Source organism: Lepisosteus oculatus, chromosome 15 (genome assembly GCF_040954835.1).
Source record: "Lepisosteus oculatus isolate fLepOcu1 chromosome 15, fLepOcu1.hap2, whole genome shotgun sequence".
Taxonomy (NCBI): domain Eukaryota; kingdom Metazoa; phylum Chordata; class Actinopteri; order Semionotiformes; family Lepisosteidae; genus Lepisosteus; species Lepisosteus oculatus.
The window spans coordinates 9,986,440-10,005,819 of record NC_090710.1 but is presented as its reverse complement, the minus strand read 5'-3'; the positions used below and the strand labels follow the sequence as shown (position 1 = coordinate 10,005,819).

Below are 19,380 nucleotides of genomic sequence, written 5' to 3'. Positions count from 1 at the left end.
TTATAATGCACCAAATGTTTGCATGTAGAATACTGGGTACTTTGTAATTTAATTAGTAAATGTTTTATCATTTTTTTAATTATTTTAATTTACCTTTATATTATTATATTTTTATTGCACAGTAGGTTATATTCTTCATATTGTAATTATTATCATTATTATTATTTGCAATGACATTATTTATAGTGCTACAAGGATACCATATTACATGATGAAATTGAACATTGTATTACCCTTCAATGAAAACTTGAGAAAAAATAAAATCGATCTAATCAATAATTATTAATAAAAATCTTTAATGACCAAATGAGCAACATCAGCTACTGTAAATAGCAAATTATGTTTGTAATCTTTCTTATATTTTAATAATACCTAGAACTAAGAAACAACAGAAGAAAGTTTACATGAAATTGCTCCAGAATTTGACTTTGTCACACACACAAAATTCTTAGTGACATTAAGGAATCGCAAAATCATTATCCCAATATCATATCATTAATCATTATCACAAAGCTATTTACAACAATTTCAGTTTCTAAAATGTATACCAAGTATCAAAACAAACTTACAATTCTATTTAAACATGCAGGTTTTTAATAAAAAAAGACTGATTGTTGACAATGTTGGTGAAAATAAAAAAATGGAATAAAAAGAAAGGAACCAGTTTGCCCTACTTACATCTTTGTGCAATGAGTGTTTGGGAGAAAGACACTGACATTAGGAGACATTTCTAGTTATAGTCCATGATAGTCCATTATCAGGGGTGCACCTTGCCAAAATCAGTGGAGAGGTCGAAACGTGACAGTCTGACCAGAAGTGCATAGTTCTACAAAATTATCACTTATTGTGATTAATGGAAACCTGATTGAATGGTGCTTCATTGATCCAGGCCTGGGACATCATATGCTGCTCTGTGGGCTCAATTTGATGTGATAACATTCCTGTAGGACAAATTACTCATGAAATTGTTTTTCTTGCATGATGAAAATGTCACATTTATGCTATGGATGCCATAATCACAAGATTTGAGCCCTATTGAAAATATCTAGGAGGAACTGCAATGATAAGCATTTACAGCTCAGAGACTACTAAAGATGCACATGCTTGTGCAAAGCATACATCGTACATGTATAACTTGTATTGCTTTTAACGCTGACTACATACAGTAGTAGTGTGATTTTGTGATTGTGATTTTGTGATTTTCAAAGTATATTCCCTTACTGATGAGAGGTGTTAGTCTTTGAAGCTGACATTCCAAATGAGAATCACCATAATTAATTTACCTTGTCATGTCTTTTCTGAAAAATGTTACAACAGAATAGATTATTTTCCTGATAATGTTGTGAATCTGTTGCAGTAAAAGTGATTAGTTCCTTTTGATGATCAGTGTACCTGAAAATAATGTTGCGGTCACACATTGTCAGACTGTTTTTTTTTCTTCAGAATTTCAACATACAACATACATAAGCCACTTCTTTTTTGTTTACAAAGGCTGCACACCTACATTTCCATAACATGTTGATAATAAAATGAAAGAAAACAGATATATATTTAGCATATTAAAAAAAAAACATGGAAAAATATATTTTAATCTATTATTTATAGAAATGCAACTATACGACTTTATTCACAGTTCATTGTGTTTTTAACTCTACTGCATTAAAGGCACTCAATCATAATATTGTGACATTAAAAAATACATAATAAATACTTTGCACATTTTATGCACAGATATAAAATACAGCTACAGTGGTCATATCTGCTGGCTAAACATTGTCTTCCATTGTGCTATACTGACTCATTAGTGTATTTCCAACATAAAATAATATATACATAGTATAAATATATATTTATCAGTAGCTATACTGAATGTATATAGAAAATCAAATCAAAAACAATAATTTACAGCAGAATTTTCTGATTGTCATGCATCATTTAAAATTACTTATTTACAGCAGTGCAAAATACAGTTTTAATTTACTTATTAAGTTTATAGCCTCAAAATTAAATTAGATGACACAAAGGTGTCCCTATTAAAGATTTCTACCAGGAGCTACCAGGTACAAATATTTCAAATTAGATTAATAGTTGAAAACATTGTTTCTGAGGACCCCGTTTCTTACAGACAAATAAAAAACTTATAGTGATTTAAGTAAAAGTAAATAAAATTAACAACAGTAATAATCAGACATTTGACACATAAATCATTCAAAATGTTCAATGTTAGTCCTAAATTTTGTGTATATATTGTATAAACATGCACTTTACTTGTTTCCTTTGTCATCACCGATAATTTTAAACGTCTTGTTTCATATATTAATCTTTGCAACTATTATATTTTTTTTTATCTGAGTCTGTAGCCTTCTTTAACTAAATTGTCAAACTGATTGTAAACAACTAAGGACAAATGGAAACTTAAAACATACAGTAAAACTAGCACAGTTCACCAAATAAATCAGATGCCATGTCTGCACATGATATAAAAAGTAAAAAATGAACAGTATGTTTAAACTATATGCAGTTTAAATAATGGAAATATACCTTTATAGTTTTTCTGCTCTTGATGCTCTTCTGACAGTGATCCCTGAGTTTAGTTCTAGGATTACTGTTTTATGTTTTTACACTGTTATAAATAGAATACACAAGACTAATTTACTAAGGCACTTAACAAGGTATATACAAAAGCAGATGACAGCATCCCTGAAGGAATCCTTTTTCAGTTCAATGTAGTTTGCTGCTCTAGCACCTCCAGGTAATCAGGCTCAGTGTGTAAATTGGCTTTAAGCTCAAAATACTCATTTTTAGTTTGTTCTACTGTGACTTTTCTTGGCCTGGTGTACATGATTGTCTCCATTAATTTCAATTCTTCGTGTCTACTGTGACCATGGACTTCAACAGCTGGTTGAAGCTGAGATATATTTTTTCTGAGGTATTCCGTGATGCTTAGCTGCTGGAGTTCCCTTTCTCTTTCAAGAATGTTTCTATATAATGAATCTGCATCCCCAAGAGTAACAAATTCAGGTGGATATTCAGTAACAGCTCTGAATTTCCTATTAAGTCCAGTCATAGGTGAATCATTCTCCTTTTCCAGAATACGTCTACAAACATTCTTAGAATCATTTAGATCAAATTCATCTTGTTCTTGTTCTTTTAGATGTACATTATAAGTTGGACTTCTGCAAACCTGTCCAATGGGATTATGTGTTGGTTCATTGCACACTGTAGCTCCAGGCCTCTGAGACATGTGATGGGTGGTTCTTTGCCCAAACATACTGTAATGGAGGTGTATAGGACTATTTTCCCTTGGTTGATCATCTGTTTGCTTCTTCTTTGACCTCCGGCGACGATGCAAAACTAGAACAACCAGTCCGGCTGCACAGAAAACAATCATAAGAAAGACAATCAACAGTCCAAGGATTAATACAGAAAGAGGAACAGCATCTGTGAAGGACATAAAAAGGTTTCCTGCAGTGCTTGTGGTTGTTGCTGATGTGGTTACTCCTCCGTTATTATCATGAGTTGGCAATGAATAAAATGTTACCAAGCCTGGACACAACAGCTCATTTCTTAGGAATCTCAAATCAGTTTTTGCAACTTTTCTTGGAGAATGACACAACATTGTACCAACTATTGTATCCTTATTGAGTTTCTCAATCCATTGCTTAAGACCAACCAAATCACAAGAACAATCCCATGGGTTATCTTCCAGATAAATCCGTTCTAAAGAATCAAGGTGGTCCAACACATTACTCACTGGTAAATGCATGAAAAGGTTTTTTCTGAGATCTAATTCAGCAAGTGGCATTCTGTGAAAAATCAGAGGTGGTAGTGTTTGAAGGCGATTGTTGTTTAAGGAAAGTAGCTTTAGATTTGGCATTGTGCTAAACGTTCCAGAAAGTATCTCTTTGATCATGTTATATTCCAGATACAAATACTCAATGTTGTAGAGTCCAGCAAACATGCCTGGTGATAGCCTTGTAAGTTTATTGCCATTTAAATATAACCTTTTCAAATGGCGTAAACTGAGAAAAGTTTCATCATCAATATTTTCAATTTGGTTGTTTGCCAAATTGAGGAATTTTAAGCTCCCATACTCTACGAAATCATATTGTAAAAGATTCTGAATCATGTTGCCAGTTAATACAAGCTCTCTTGGGCTTTCATGTGGTAATCCAAGATCTGATATCCTTTGAATGCCTTTGTCCTGACAATGGATCAAGAGTCCAATGGTTGGATGTTTATGGCAAGGACACTGTTTAAGGCATGCTACCCCTGGGACAAGAGCTGGTGTTGTACCATCACCTTGTGTGAGGTTTTGAATAGGTATAACTTTTGAAGATGGGGTTATTGCCATAGTTGATGTCTTTGAAAGTTTCTCCAAATCTATTTCAGCATGGGATGGACACAAAATTTCCCTTTTTACCCTACTTAAAATACTGCCTTTAAGTTGCATAGGGCTGTTGCAAACAACTTCTCCAATTGCAGATTTGAAACGCATGTTTTCTATCCATATTTTAAGTGGCAATATTTCACAGTCACAAAACCATTCATTATCTTCCACCAACAGCTCCATGATGCCCCCTATATGCTCCAGGAAACCAACATATGGTAGTGTTTTCAGGTGATTTCCTCGAAGATCCAAATGGGTCAATGGCAAAAATCGAAAAATGTTACTTGGAAAAAATTCAAGTGAATTGTCATTCAAAATAAGAACTTTGAGTCGAATGAGCTTGCTAAATGCCCCATATTCAATCACACTGATAAAGTTAGTGTCAGCCTGAAGGTACTCCAAATTAACCAAACCATGAAATGTGTCCTCTTTTAAAATCACTATAAAGTTACTGTTTATATGCAATTTCTTCAGGGAACCAAGTGCACTAAAAACTCCAGGTTCCAGTTCTTGAATGCTATTAGTGCCAAGATGGAGTGAGACAGCATTCTTAAGGTGTTCCATTTCATCAGGATGCAGTTCTACTATGTCATTCTTATAGAGAGTAAGGTGGAAAGGTGTGTCTGGTGGCACTTTAACTTGAGTTACTTTGCTAATGTTTCTTTCCTCACAGTTTATGTACAGGACACCATCTTTTTCTTCACAAGTGCACAAAGCGTCACAAAATCCTTTGGAAAATGCCTTGTTTGGCTGGATATTTTGGAAATTAGCGACAGCAATAGATAAACATATAAGTATAATCCAGGTGAACATTTTCTGACTTCTAGTGTATCTGCAATGAAAGAAAGAAAAATATTTTTTAAATTGTTTCATATTAAAGACTTTGGTACATGTGTTCCTCTTTCAAATGTTTAATCAGAATAAGAGATTTTACAGCAGGATATCAGAAACACCACAAATAAAAGAAGACCATTCAGCTCATTATGCTCATTTTGTTCTTTTGTTTCTTTACAAATCATCGGCAGTACGTGATTATGTGGGGATCAATCCCCCTAATCATAAATTCCCTAGAAATACCACTGCGACAAAAGCAAAATTTTGAAATACCACGATGACAAAAAAAAACTTAAAACTGCCAATTAAAAACAGGAAACATATGCAAACTCAGCATAGACATGCATAAACTAAATAGCTAAACTGCAAACAAACCCAGAACTCTTCTTCCCCTGTGAGGCAACAGTACTACCATGCCACAATGTTGCCCCAAATTGTTCTATTCTTCAGTTATATATAACAAAAGCACCGGGCATCACAACAAGCATGAATCTATAAATGTTTTATGTTTTTGAAAAACAATATGACTGTTACACAAGCATTACATCACTTCAGTAGTGAGAGTGTTGACTGGTCACTGGTGATCAGGTGAGGTTACCCTGTTGAACGTCATGCCTTGTGCCATCAGTATGTTGGAGGCTGGTCTAAGACATCTCAGGCGCACTTGCCAGCAGTAGGGTTAAGTCCTCATTAGCAAAACATCAAGGTTTTGTGCAGACCACGATGATGGATGTCATTCAGTGTGGTTACTAATTGATCTGTAAAAGAAACCATTTGATTGGGAGGGACAAGTGTGACTCTTTTTATTTTACATTTTATGTGGGGCAATTCAGTGCATTGTGCAACCCGTAAGTCTAGATATTGATAACATATTGTCTTTAAAACCTAATTGATTAAAACCGAATTAATCTGATATTCTATTCATATTCTTTGAAAACTTTAATTTCCTTTGCGAACATACAACAAATGTGAAAATACAGAAAAGACCTTAGACAGGATTCAGAATTACATAATATGATGCCACAAGCCTTAGCATGGTTCTAAGCATGGTGCATTTATATGTATTGAATAATTTGCATAATAAGTAATAGGTTTAAAACAGCTTCAGAACTGAGGTGAAATTACACAAATTTATTTCATGTATATTTAATTAAATATAACCAGTACTTACTGTAACTAGTAATTTTCAGCATTCATTTTTAATCTTAAATTATTCATTATTATTAAAATTCCCTAACTATTTGCAGTTAATTAGTAGTTTAATCACAGACATTTTACAGGCACTTACTTTTAAAGATATTCCACAGCAAAAAACAAATATGTTCTATATACGGTATACAGGTAAATATTGGATATGAGTTGTTATGAACTTTCCTATTTTTGTAACACCTAGGGGTTATGACAAAAAGCAACTGAATGTGAAAACCTGAACCTGAAAAATCTACATTTAGCTTTACCGATCGTATTACAGTAATTGTATATATAACTCATTTGTTACATCATATTAACTGAATAGAACTCCTACCTAAAATGGTTAATTGAATTATAGGTTTTTCTTCTGTATGAATACAATTTGGGTTTATTCCATCACAGAATGAACATGCCTGATTGATTCAAAGACAACTTCTGTGTCTGTCACCAGAGAGAGCTCAATATTTCCATCTCACTATAAACAATTTTGCAGTGGCATCTATTTGTTTTAAGATCTGTATAGTTATACAGAAAAGAAACATGAAGTACAGTAAAAGATTGAAGTTTGAGACAATAATGTATATATTGTACAGTTTGGCAGAAACTTATTTTTTAAATTAAATGTATTATTTGTTAAATTATTGTCTAAACTGGTGTTAAATACTTTTTCTGTACTTAAATATGAAGAAATAATGAAACTTAACACTAAAGTTATAAAATTATTCTAGAAGTTTACAGCACCATTAAATGTAGGAGATCTAGAATTTACTATATAAACCTATACAACAGTGTTCAGTCATGTTCTTCATATTCTCCCAATTGCAATAACTTTGGGTAACCTTGTTTTCTTGATTTATTATTGTAATAGAGTTGCTGTAAATAAATAAAAATTGATAGCATACTGCAATGTATCAATTATCTAGTGAGTTATCAATAAAACACCAAGATTATTAATCTGATAAACAGACTGCATCTCCACTTTTTTTTTCTGTATTACATCTTTACCATGTAGCCAAGGGACTGTAGATCTGTTTAAGCAATTGTCTTTTCAAGCAAATAAAACAGGCTAATTCAACAGCAGGCATTTACTGAGCTTACAAGCAGCCATATTAACCAAATTAGTGAACTGTAGAAATTCCTAACAAGAACCGCAAATCCAACACAATAAAAAAACGGATCTTCCCTATAAGCCTGTAATACATGGAAATGCTTTTAAAAACTGCAAACAACAGACACATATATTGTGATGCAAAATATAACGTGCTATATCAGAAACTAGATAAAAGTTCTATTAACCTTAACTTAAAAGTTAAGTTGTAAAGAAGTCCAAAATCGCTTTATCAAATATAATATATAATGCACATAAAGTATATAACTTTAGCTTTTGAAACTCACATAATGCTGTAAGTTCCGTGTTTTGTAATACTTGTTATTTTTCTTGGAAATGCATATGCATTTAAAGTTGTTCTGTAACACACAGCTACAATACCAAAGTAAAAGTAAAATCTTACCTACTGTAGAGTTTAAATGGAAAATATCAATATTAAAAGACTTTCAAAAGATACAGCTGTCAGAGATGCTAACCATTTATTATGCCAGAAAGTAATAATGACACAACATAACGGACAGAGTGCCAGTTTTTTTTTTTAATCGGAATATGCCTCTTGTAGGTCTGCACTGTTGAATCCATCTCCAATTGTGCAGACATTAAGCTACACTGCATATAGATGTTCTCCTGCTGAAAGCCATTATGATCATGTTGTATAACTGAATAAAAGCATGATGAACATCCAATATACAAAAATAACTGAATTTTAAAAGCACAATACAAAAATACAATCGGTGTTACAGGTGTCATACATATGTATTTCAAAAACAGTAACACCTGAAAAACAGATAATTTAACATGTAATGGTTCAATCACAAAGGATTGGCTCCAGGGACTTACCAAGTCAATTCACAAAATCACAGTTGTCTAGAACTGTTTGGGAATATTTTCTAATTTTGGTTTCCCTTTACATTTTGGATTTGTTTTGATTTATCAATGTTGGTAATTGGTTTAGTTATATACGCATACAGATGGTTCTGCTTATAGGGTTACTGTCATTACTACTACAATACAAGTTTGCATTTCTGAGTCTATGAACATATTCAATCTTTGACCACAATCTTAGTCTAATGCCACCTTGAACCTTAAGCCTAAAATTAATAATATAGTAGTATTATAATTCAACTTTAAATTTTGAATGTTTTAAACTTTAATGTGCAAGAAAAAAATACTACAAAGTAAATCCATTGCTGTTAGGGGATGCTGCTCTTTAAACACTTCACCAGGGTAAAAATAAATATACAAACCAGAGGAAGTCAAATGACACATCATTTTAATTTGGATACTAGTACTTTATCAATCTAAAGTTTAAAAAAAATGATGGAAGCTGATCTTGAATTGCTGTTATTTGTTTTATAATTTTTTCATTGTGTTATCCACATGGTTAATTTTTAGGTTTACTTCCCCTTCCATTCTAGTTTGAATGTTCCTAAAAGTGCTCTATATGTTTAGCTCTCAGCAGGTTTGTTTCATTTTCTATTTAAGAGTAGTCAGAATGTGTTTTTATTGCCATAGAAGGGATTCTAGTTACTGATTTTGTTTTGGTCTTTAACTTGCTTGCAAGATTTCTAAAATTGTTCTGCAAGGACTGGGACTTAATTTTCTAATGTAATTTGCATTCTGTCACAAATCGCACGCAAGCATCACCACATACCCACGCACACTCCACACCGCACATACTCATGCACTAATTCATACCACACTCCTTCCTATTTAAACCCTCTCTCCTCAATCCGTCCTTGCTCACCATTGAGACTTTTTCTCAGCTAGAGCTACTCAACCCTTCGATCCTGATTCTCTCTCGACCTTTCGATGATGACCTTTTGCTTTACGTCCAAGACTCCGCTCTCGTCTAAGGGTTTGGATACCGTCACTTCAATTTCAGATTTTTGTCCAAACCCCACACAGGGTCCAGCTATCAACCTCAGTTTGGGCATTACTGACATTCACATGATCAACCACCACACAGACTTCTACAGATCTTGTTGTTGCAACACAAATTTGAAGACTCCAAAGGATTGTATAAACTAAAATATAACACTAACTTAATGTAATGCTTGTCTGGTTGTGATTTTTTAAGAATCTTTCACCTTAAATATGTGTTTAATATTCCCAAGTTACATCATGTAAAATAACAACATACAACACAAATGTATTAAGTGTTTCTAATGTGACTAGAGAATTACCTACAGCATACTGTATATATCTCACATACAGTGCCATCCAGATTTACACCGCTGATAAAATAGAAATAAACAATTTTAGATTTATATAATATATAGAACAATTTTAAACATACAGTAATATGCTACAATCATAACATAACTACAGAGAGCACATTTTTCATAATTATTGTCCAGAAAGCACAGGGGTCATATTTATTCACTCCACTGGATGTGGTGTTTTGTAAATTGCTCTCTGCCATCGACTTAATTTGTCAAGACAACTCCTGTAGTGTGTTGTATATTTCTGGCACACCTGAAGGGATATTTTTGATCATTCCACTTTGGAGAACTGTTCTAGATCCTTAAGACCTTTTGGTTTGTGTTTGTGAACTGCCTTCTTTAAACCTCAAATGTTCAGATTAAGCTCTGGACATTGAGATGGACAGTAAAGAACCTTTATTTTGTATAGTGTTAACCACTTCTTTACTTATGCCGATGTATGCTTTTCAGCCAAAATGAACAATACTAAGATATTGCTTGTGTTGTAAATTTCCAATAGTGGCCTTCAGATTTAAGGTTGCCCCTGACCCACTTGTCTCACCATTGGTAGAAAGGTAAACTTGAATGCTCTTCTTAGCAGGGTTGCCGCCAGTAGTCTTAAATTACTAAATGATGGACACTACAGTGAAACATGCAAGATTCAGATTTGTAATTTATTTTAGGATATGCTAATGAATTGTACGTCTGCATTTATGTTGTGGTTTCTCAACTTTAAATGTCTGTTAATGAAAAAATCTGGATGGTAGAGTGTTAACTGGAGTTTCATTTACAACAGAACTAATGGGGATGGAGTAGTCATTGCATATTCCAAACACTGGTTTTCAAATTGTATGTCCTAGATCAGTAGTTCTCAAACTTTTTGGACCAAGTACCACCCCTGATCAACCCAAAGCAACCAAGTACCACCTATAAGTCATCTTCTCATAAGAACCCCAGAAAATCTCAATGACCAACATGAGTGTGTGTATATTTGATATTGTGCCTTTAAAGGTGGCTTCTCAAAGCGCTTTAAAGAATGACAAAAAGGAACAACAACAATTAAAAATAAACAATAAAAAAGCACCATTTCAGTGAGAGTGGTGAGCCTGTTTATTCGACCAAAGCAGATGTGAATTCATTGGTCGAGCCTTAATACAATACACAACAGTCTAACAGATTCTAAATCATCAGGCATTTTCTTGACGACCAAGGCCTCACAGTGGATGCTGCAGTTCATATCTGGAGAACCTCTCTAATTCGTGCAACTACACCTCTGTTTCGGCTTGTCATCGCTCTAGCACCATCTGTACAAACTCTGATGCATTTTATCCAGTCGATGACATTCTCTTTGATAAATTCATTCAGAAGCTGAAATATGTGCTCTCCTGTAGTTCCTGTTGGTATCGGCTTACAGAACAGAAAGCCCTCATGGGACGTACCCTCAAACTCATATCAAACATAAATGTGCAAATTGGCCAAATCAATGACATTTATAGACTCATCTAATTGCAGTGAAAAGCATCTGCACATCTTTACACCCTTTATCAGCGTACTTTTGATATCATCTGCCATTTCAATAATTCTATGAATGACTGTGTCTTTCGGAGGGGGCAGCAGGTCGAGCTGTTCAGCAGCTTTTTCTCCAAACATAATATGTGTCAGCTCTTTTGCCAACGGTAAACAAAGATCTTCACAAGTAGTATGGGGCTTACCAGCTTTAGCAATCCGCAAGCTTGCATTTTTCTCCATTTCCATTTCAGGAGTTTGTCTCAGAAGTTAAAATAAGTTTTTATTTCATGCGCACGGGAGCGAAACAGAGACACTCGGCGTATTTTTCTCAAATTAACCTAGATCAGTTCTTCAATATTTTTCTGTTATCTATCACGCTTTCCTGTGCACACAAGATTGCCAGTATTAGTAGTATGCATTTCTATGCTTTTCTGTGATTACAACATTGGCATTGTTCCAAAATCACACACATTCTCCTATCTCTCTATTTGCTGGAGATACCTTTTTTAAAATACAATTGGTCACTTGTGTTCGTAGCAAACATTCCTATTGAATGGTATAGAATTACATTGTAGCTCTTGTGTCCACTCAAGTATTAGCACGTGCTGTATCGTAGTATGTAAGCTGCGTATTCGACATAAACTAATTTTCTTTAAATAGAAAATATGAAAACCTGTCCCAATTTTTCAGTGCACACAACAAAGTTCAGGGTTCATATGGTGTACTGCCTGGCGGACCTCCTCGTACTACAACTGGTTTGAGTTTGAGAACCACTGTCCTAGACTGACACAAGCATGACTGAGGTTGTACCAGGCATGACACTGTTAATGCACATGGAACTTTGTGCCTCACACTATATAGGCCCAGCTAATCTTCCTATTCTATTCTTGCTATACGTTATTGAATTGACCTTGTCCAACTCTAATATCTATTACTTCTTAAGCAGTTACTGGATTGACCATCACAGTTTTTCTGCTTATGGTTTTATTGGATGCTCCATATGTTGCACATCACATACTGTGGGATTGAATACAATAGTAATTTGTAAGTATGGTATTACTGTGCCTTTCTCTGGCCTCCCTTGAATGAACTCAACTAACAATAATAACATTATTATATGATTATAAATCAACCTAGAACATAGAACTAGATACATTTGGAACATTATAATAATCATAGAAACACAATAATATATAATATTTTTTATAATAACATAATATAATAACCCACATAAAACTGCTCGTCCATGTTTTGGGGGGTCCTTAGGGTGTTTCTTTAGGATTGAGCCAGCATTACTGACAGAATCCTCTACGTTTGGGACGTTCCCCTAGCTACAGCACACATACATCTTAATAGTTTGAAAATTCCATGGAAGCACTGAAATCATTAATCATAAGCATTTTAGCATGTCTAAAGGTACTGCTAGATGAATGTTCATAAGCCTTGACTAACAAGATAGCCACCAGAGAGCGGATTCCATTAACCAACAGAATCAACGCAATGTAAGCACTCAGTACCTCTCTAAACGAAGACGTCTGCATCATGTCATCACCAAGTAAGATTATGGAAAGCATCTTTTGGGACCAAAAAGTAGTTCTTTTGTATATGTAGTACTATTCAGTGGAATAACATGTTTAAAGTATTGCAAATGGAATAACCTCCACAGTGAAAAGTAAATGGTATTTATACCTGATACTGTACAACTTAAAAAAGCAATTTAAAGGATAATGTAACAGGGTGTATTAATAGCCAGAAGAAAAAAAAACACTTATTAAAGTCAACTCAAAACAGTTTAAATTGCATGAAAATTTGGTAAGATACTTTTACAATGATACAATTCACCATGTATACAATGTATTCCTATAACTTCTTTATGTTTTAACTATGCTATCAGTATGTTGTTATTCTTATTATTTAATTACACAGCTTTTTTTCTGAAGTGATTTCCGTGATTTCTGTGGTTTTCCCATGGATGGGAAAAGAAAAGAACAGTGATAGGACATCAGAGCCACTGGAATGAACAGTGGCAGAAATATACTGCAAAATTTAAAGTAACATCACAAATTTTACACAGTCATCTTTCCTTAAAAATCATAGGTCTCTACTCAGCGCTTAGAACTAGATTATGTTCTGCGTGTATATGGAGCAAACTACCAAATACTTTATATTTTATAAAAATTGCAGTTTCATTGAATGCAAATGAAATGTTGTAAAAAGTTTTTTTATTATTGTTTTTGAAAACAGATTAAATCGTAACCAGTGCAAATATGAATATTTATGTAAATTACATGAATTCATACATTTTTTAAACTTATTTTGTGCTGACTAAGAATACACTCAGCTGAGTTTTACTTTAACTCTTAAAAACATTTTGCTAGATCTTTCTCAAAGAAATGTCAATGTAAATTAATCATATTATGCTTCCTTTCACATGTATTTCTTACATACTCATTCACTAAGCAGGCTTTCAGGTTAAAATTCTTGTGCTTTTTGAAGGATACTACTGAGCTCAAGCCAGAACAGTCAGTCTATCCTATAGAATGTAATGCACTAGGACATGGATGTATTTTACCCAAGGATGTTTGTAACTTTCTCTCAATAAAAACATTATTCTATGAAAAAATATAAGCACTGTTCTAATTGTAATAAATAAGTTAATGAATGGAGTATGGGAAAATTTAAGTGACACAAATTGAGTAAGGGAATTTTTCATATCACAAAAAGCAAACATACTGTAGATCAAATATTACATACACTCAAGACTTGATGTTTTATTGAATGACTTATGTTTTAAAAGTATATTATAGTAACAAACACAGCGATAAGATATATTTGTTGGATTAAAAGGTATTAATCAGTGGTCCCGGTCTACAGGATAAGAGCCTATTTTTGGCACAGAATCGGAATGAAGATCTGCAGGATCATTTGACCTCACCCACATGTCCTCATTGATGTTTATAGTGGAGTTATTCAGCAAGCCATGCCAAAATAGGGATGCACATTTACTTTACTTTCATTGTGGGATACAAGTCAGGAGAAGAAAAACTGCTCAACACCAGCTGTGGCTGTCCACTACCTCAAATCATCTTCACAGGAAAAAGGTTAGAGCATCATAACTCTGCTGAATTACTAGAAAAGAATCTCTGAAGGACATGTGAAACATATGAACTATCCTAAATGAGCTAATTATACCCATATCCACAAACTTAATGCCAAGTTTATGTACCGGATATGAGCTACAATCTAGTACACCAGGACTGATGATCTCAACTACATAATTAAGTGGAACACTCTCTGCATACAAAAAGCATTGGATGTAAACACAAAACATTAATCCCACAATTTGTTTACCAATGGTGTGTTTGTTCATGAATATACATAACTTAAATTTGTAATCGGCAATGGTTATTTTAAAAAAAGTTCTGAATGTTGTACAGAACACCATAATCCTTTGCCAAGGATTGTCACTGCATAGTTTTTAATATTTCATTCAAAACACCAAACAAATCTGCTTTACACGGTACACATGAGGTTATTTAGTATGCATAAAAGGAAGCTAATTTTTAACACATCCACACCTGCTTTTTATTTGTTGTCTATTGGTTCTCTGTGCGAGAGCTTTTAAAATCTAAAGTCCACAACGTGTGTGAAATTCTAGCTACCCCAATATAAATTTTAAAAACTGAAATGTAAAAATATTAATGTCAGAATTGAATACGTTAAAATATACCGTAGCAATAGAATTTGCAGAAGGTTGTTATTGTTATAGTCTGGGTTTAACAAACCAAGACAATCATACACAAGCTAGCCTTCACACGAAAACCCCAAGGCAACTATAACGTAGTGAATTCAGTAGTAAAACACTTCAAAATCGTGCGCATTTCTATTATTTACATCCACCAACATTTACCCAGTATTCCTGAAAATCATCTATTGACTGCCGCTAATTTTCTGTATCCACTTTCCCTGGAGCTTAACCATCTGAATACTGTACTCAATCTCAAACACGTTTTAATGGTTTGTTTTTTATGCATCAAACAGGGGTTTTAAACAAAAACATAACGTGATTATTGAACAACAATTATTGTTAATTATGACAATAATAAGCACTGTTAATTACGACATGCATATTCTAATTGCGCAAGTCATAATATGCAGCACTGGCACCTTTGTAGAAAAATGTATCATCAGTCATCTTAAGTTTTATTAGAAGTACGCTACCACTGTTGAAAGAAAAGTAAATAATAAAACAATAGCTCTGGCACAAATTTTGACGTTCGTTGTTTTGACTGCAATATTATTTTATTCAAAACGATAACAACACGAAACCATTTAGCGCTTATTACAGGTACAAATCATGATTAGCGAAGTGGATATTTAAAATACTTTGACAGGACCAGACTTGTTCTACTGTCCAGCCATGACTACCGAAAATGTTAAATGTGAGCACACTATAGGATTACATGAGCTTTACGTTCCTGTCTCCGAATACACACTCCCCTTTTATCAGAAATTTGGGATTTTAAAAATACTTAAATGCGAGGTAAAGTAGGTATTCACTCCAAAGAATATTGTCAGTTGGTCAGAATCCACGTAGGATACGATTTACACTTGTTTGTATTCGAATTTGCCAAAAAAAATAGAGTTCTCAAAGGAGATTTGTTTAAAAACTCCTTGATACCACGTTTTTTTTTCATCTTGGTTATTTATCCGTCCTACATGGTTATGTAGTACCGTAGTTTTCTACACCATCTTCAAATATCAAACTAGAATGAAACGTACTATCAGTATCAGACGGAATTTACTAATGGTCACTTACCCACAATACAGAATAGGAAAAGTCTTTCGTCAATCCAAAATTGGCGTAAACCCTAAAAATATATTATTTCACACTTAAATAAAACTGAGAAAAATAACACTTTCAGCAGCTCTTCGAGTCGAGTTATATCTCGACAGGCGAAACAATCTGTAAAATCCAAAAGACCCTTAAAAATGCTTACAACTACATCCGAGCTACACTGTAATTTCCCATTCTGCTAAAAAATAATAGATTTCAGGTTTAGACATCCTGTCACAGTTTTCTTCTTAGTGCTGTCCGTTAATTGTTGATTAAGCTCATCTTTAGATACAGCGCTGAATTTAACACAGCAATCCTAAATCATTTTTTCCCTTAACACCCCCTCTCGATTACTGTAACTGCAACTGCAAAATGTTGCTAGGTAAGCTTAAAGTACACTTCTTGGCTTCTGACTCAGCCGGTTAGCCTTGTTGCATTAACATTCTGTCGAGTCGCACACTCATGGGAAAGAGAGAGCTCCACCTTTGGGTCGTGGGCTCCTCCTACCAAATAAAACACGGCTAATATGATTAAGGATAGAATAGTATTTGGAGCGATGCCGCAGGTAACATGATATGCTTTGCATTTAGGAATGTACTTCAGGCTTGAAGGATTTATCATGTAAATTGAAATCATGTTCAGGCGATGTTTATTAATTAATTTTATGCTTATACAGACTAGAGCATACATAATTACTTTTTCACCTGTTGCACGTTATTATTTAAGTAAAGACTTGTAGTTGATATAATATAAGAATAAATCTAAATCAGTTTGGTTGTGTTATTAACTGAAATCATAATAAATGAAAATTTAAAATCAATCACGGCTGGACCAACTAATATTCCAGACTTTTATTTAGATACATTATGAATTATTTTAATCTAGGAGTCCCTGTATCGAGTTCTTTAAAACTTATATTCTTTTGTTACTTAATGAAAGCTAATTGAAACATGAAAGAAGCACTCTTAAGTTGAAAGAGTTGTTTTTCTGGCTTGTTGATCACAATAAGGAGCCTTGTATTATTCTTTTGCTGTATTTATTATACCACACATATTTTTAAAAGTCATCTTGGAAGTGTTTATCTGTGAATGAAATGTTACAAGACATTTTTTTAAATTAATTTATCATTAACTTACTGTAGCAAGGTGATTAACTAAATGCATAATCTTCAAGGACAAAGTATTTGCAATGAGTTAAAATAAAGATTGTGTAACCTAGTTATTGTAACATTAAATAACTGTATTTAGCACTAATTAGAATATAATTGTTTAAGTTAAAAAATGTAGGTATTTCATCCTTTAGAAATCACCATTTGATATTGTTTTGTTTCTATAAAAAACAAGGGTTTATAACAAAATATGAATTGATGACATTTTAAATTGTTAATAGAAAACAAAATATTAGTTTAATCTATTCGAATGAAGATGTATAAATCTGGAACACTGACAAACTTTTCCACTTAAAAAGTGCCTGGAGTAATGTGGTTAATTCTATCCCAAAAAACCTGTTGTTTAACATTTTTTTTCTTTGACGACAGAACTGCTGTATACTTTAAGATAATAAACATTTCTACTTGTGAAACCAACAAAAATGCTGTATGTCAAAGCTACAGTACCTGACTATAGCATAATAAAAATAATTACCATTCTAACATTTTAAAGCTCTCCATCATGTAGAAAAATGAAGAATCAGCTAGTCTGTGCTGGAATCAGGTAGTCTCTGCGGTGCTAAGGGTAATATAATTAACCGTTGTAAAATCACAACTATATTACGCCTACTAATTGGGCACTGTACTGTATAGTTACTTTATATGCCAGTTTTATGTGAATAAGAAAAAGGATATGTTTTTAGGGCCATTGAATTTTTCAGCTTTTCAGATTAAAACCTGAAAATAGCTTTTTTCAAACAGGCGGAAATCAGGGATTTGTACTAGGACCACTGTTCTTAACTTATTTAAGATAAAGATTCAGAATACTAAACTAATATGGTCTACAGATGATACTCAGTTTAATTAAGAGAACTATCAAAAACACTGTAAAAACAGCAAATGAAACAAACAAATAAAAATTCAAGACAGGGTAAACACTTTGTAAAATGTAGTAATATTTAATTTAGACAAGTGCAGGGTATTGCATGCAGGTAATTAAAACATAAATTATAAATACAATAGCTGATGTACAAGAGGAACTGCAATACTATTTTTATATTTTAGGGTTAGAAAGAATTGCATTGATGAGTGCATTTCAAACCACAATGAAAGGAAAATGTGAACAGTAATGTGTAAAACCTCCAGTTTATGTCACTAAATATATGAAATTTCTGAGTATGCACAGCACCATATTCTGCAATTCAGAATGAGACAACCAAGCTTCTGTTGAGGTGAAGCAGCCCTGTTACATTGTTGCAACTAGTTTTTATGTTTCATGTACATGGGCCAGATATGGCTGTCAAACAGGCCTGGTGGATCTGGCACTGCGTAGTTCCTTTGTAAACAAACAGACTTGTGAATACATCTCTTAATCCAATAGAAATATAGCTCTCAACTTCAAAACAGTTTTGCTGATATTTTACATTTTACTCTCTATGCAGATTACCTTGGCAGTGAAAGGTCTGCTGCACAATCTGTACTTATTCACCTCATTACGTTATTCATCTCAGTGACTAGAAAACCAGGAAGGGCCGCCTCACATCACAATTCTCATGACCTTTTGACAACATGGTGATTATACAGTACTTTTACAAAGTTTACGATTTTGTGCTCAATTCGGAATTTGTAAAATTTTACGATACTGTAAAATTAATTTGTGTGACACACCCGAAGAAAGCTCTACAGCCGAAACATTGTGTTTCTTTTCTTCTCTTTTCAGCATAGAATAAACCTATTATTTGTTCCTTTGCAGCCTATGCATGCTGACACAACTACCCACCTGAACTACAAGTATATAAAGTTATACTAAACATATACTTTAAATGTACTTGCTGTATTTTATGTTGCAATTTTATAACACACTAGTAAGGCCTCATTCAGCCATTGTGTAGAATTTTGTTAATCATGTTATAGAAAAGATATTGCTGCACTGGATTCAACTTAGAGAAGAACAATCAGATATATTATTGGGCTTAAGGGAATGTCCTACAATGACAGGCTTTTGGAGGACACTACAAAGGGACCTGAAACAAAAATTCATCATCTTTAAAAGTATTGATACATTTAACCAGGCATTTTTCAGAATGAACAGTGAAATATTAACCAAAAATTACAAGGGGAAATTATGTAGAAGTGTATTTAAAATTGAGAACAGGAGGC

At 33.4% G+C, this 19,380-nt stretch overlaps 1 protein-coding gene across 2 annotated transcripts; it reads right to left on the bottom strand.

Annotated features, from left to right (window-relative positions):
* Positions 1-307: 307 nt before the first annotated feature.
* Positions 308-16,487, bottom strand: slitrk6 (SLIT and NTRK-like family, member 6). Of its 2 annotated transcripts, XM_015363621.2 has the most exons (3): positions 16,056-16,487; positions 5,823-5,982; positions 308-5,222 (listed from the first exon to the last, which is right to left on the bottom strand). In XM_015363621.2, exon 3 carries the CDS (start codon positions 5,201-5,203, stop codon positions 2,717-2,719), a length of 2,487 nt encoding a protein of 828 aa, XP_015219107.2. In that variant the 5' UTR covers positions 5,204-5,222; positions 5,823-5,982; positions 16,056-16,487; the 3' UTR covers positions 308-2,716. The 2 variants fall into 2 exon arrangements, with proteins under 2 accessions (XP_015219107.2, XP_015219108.2); XM_015363622.2 differs by lacking the exon at positions 5,823-5,982.
* Between the last annotated feature and the right edge of the window lie 2,893 nt (positions 16,488-19,380).

What these genes read in the sequence shown, in the direction of transcription:
- slitrk6 (XM_015363621.2), bottom strand. Translation starts at nt 5,203, where the DNA reads ATGTTCACCTGGATTATACTTATATGTTTATCTATTGCTGTCGCTAAT.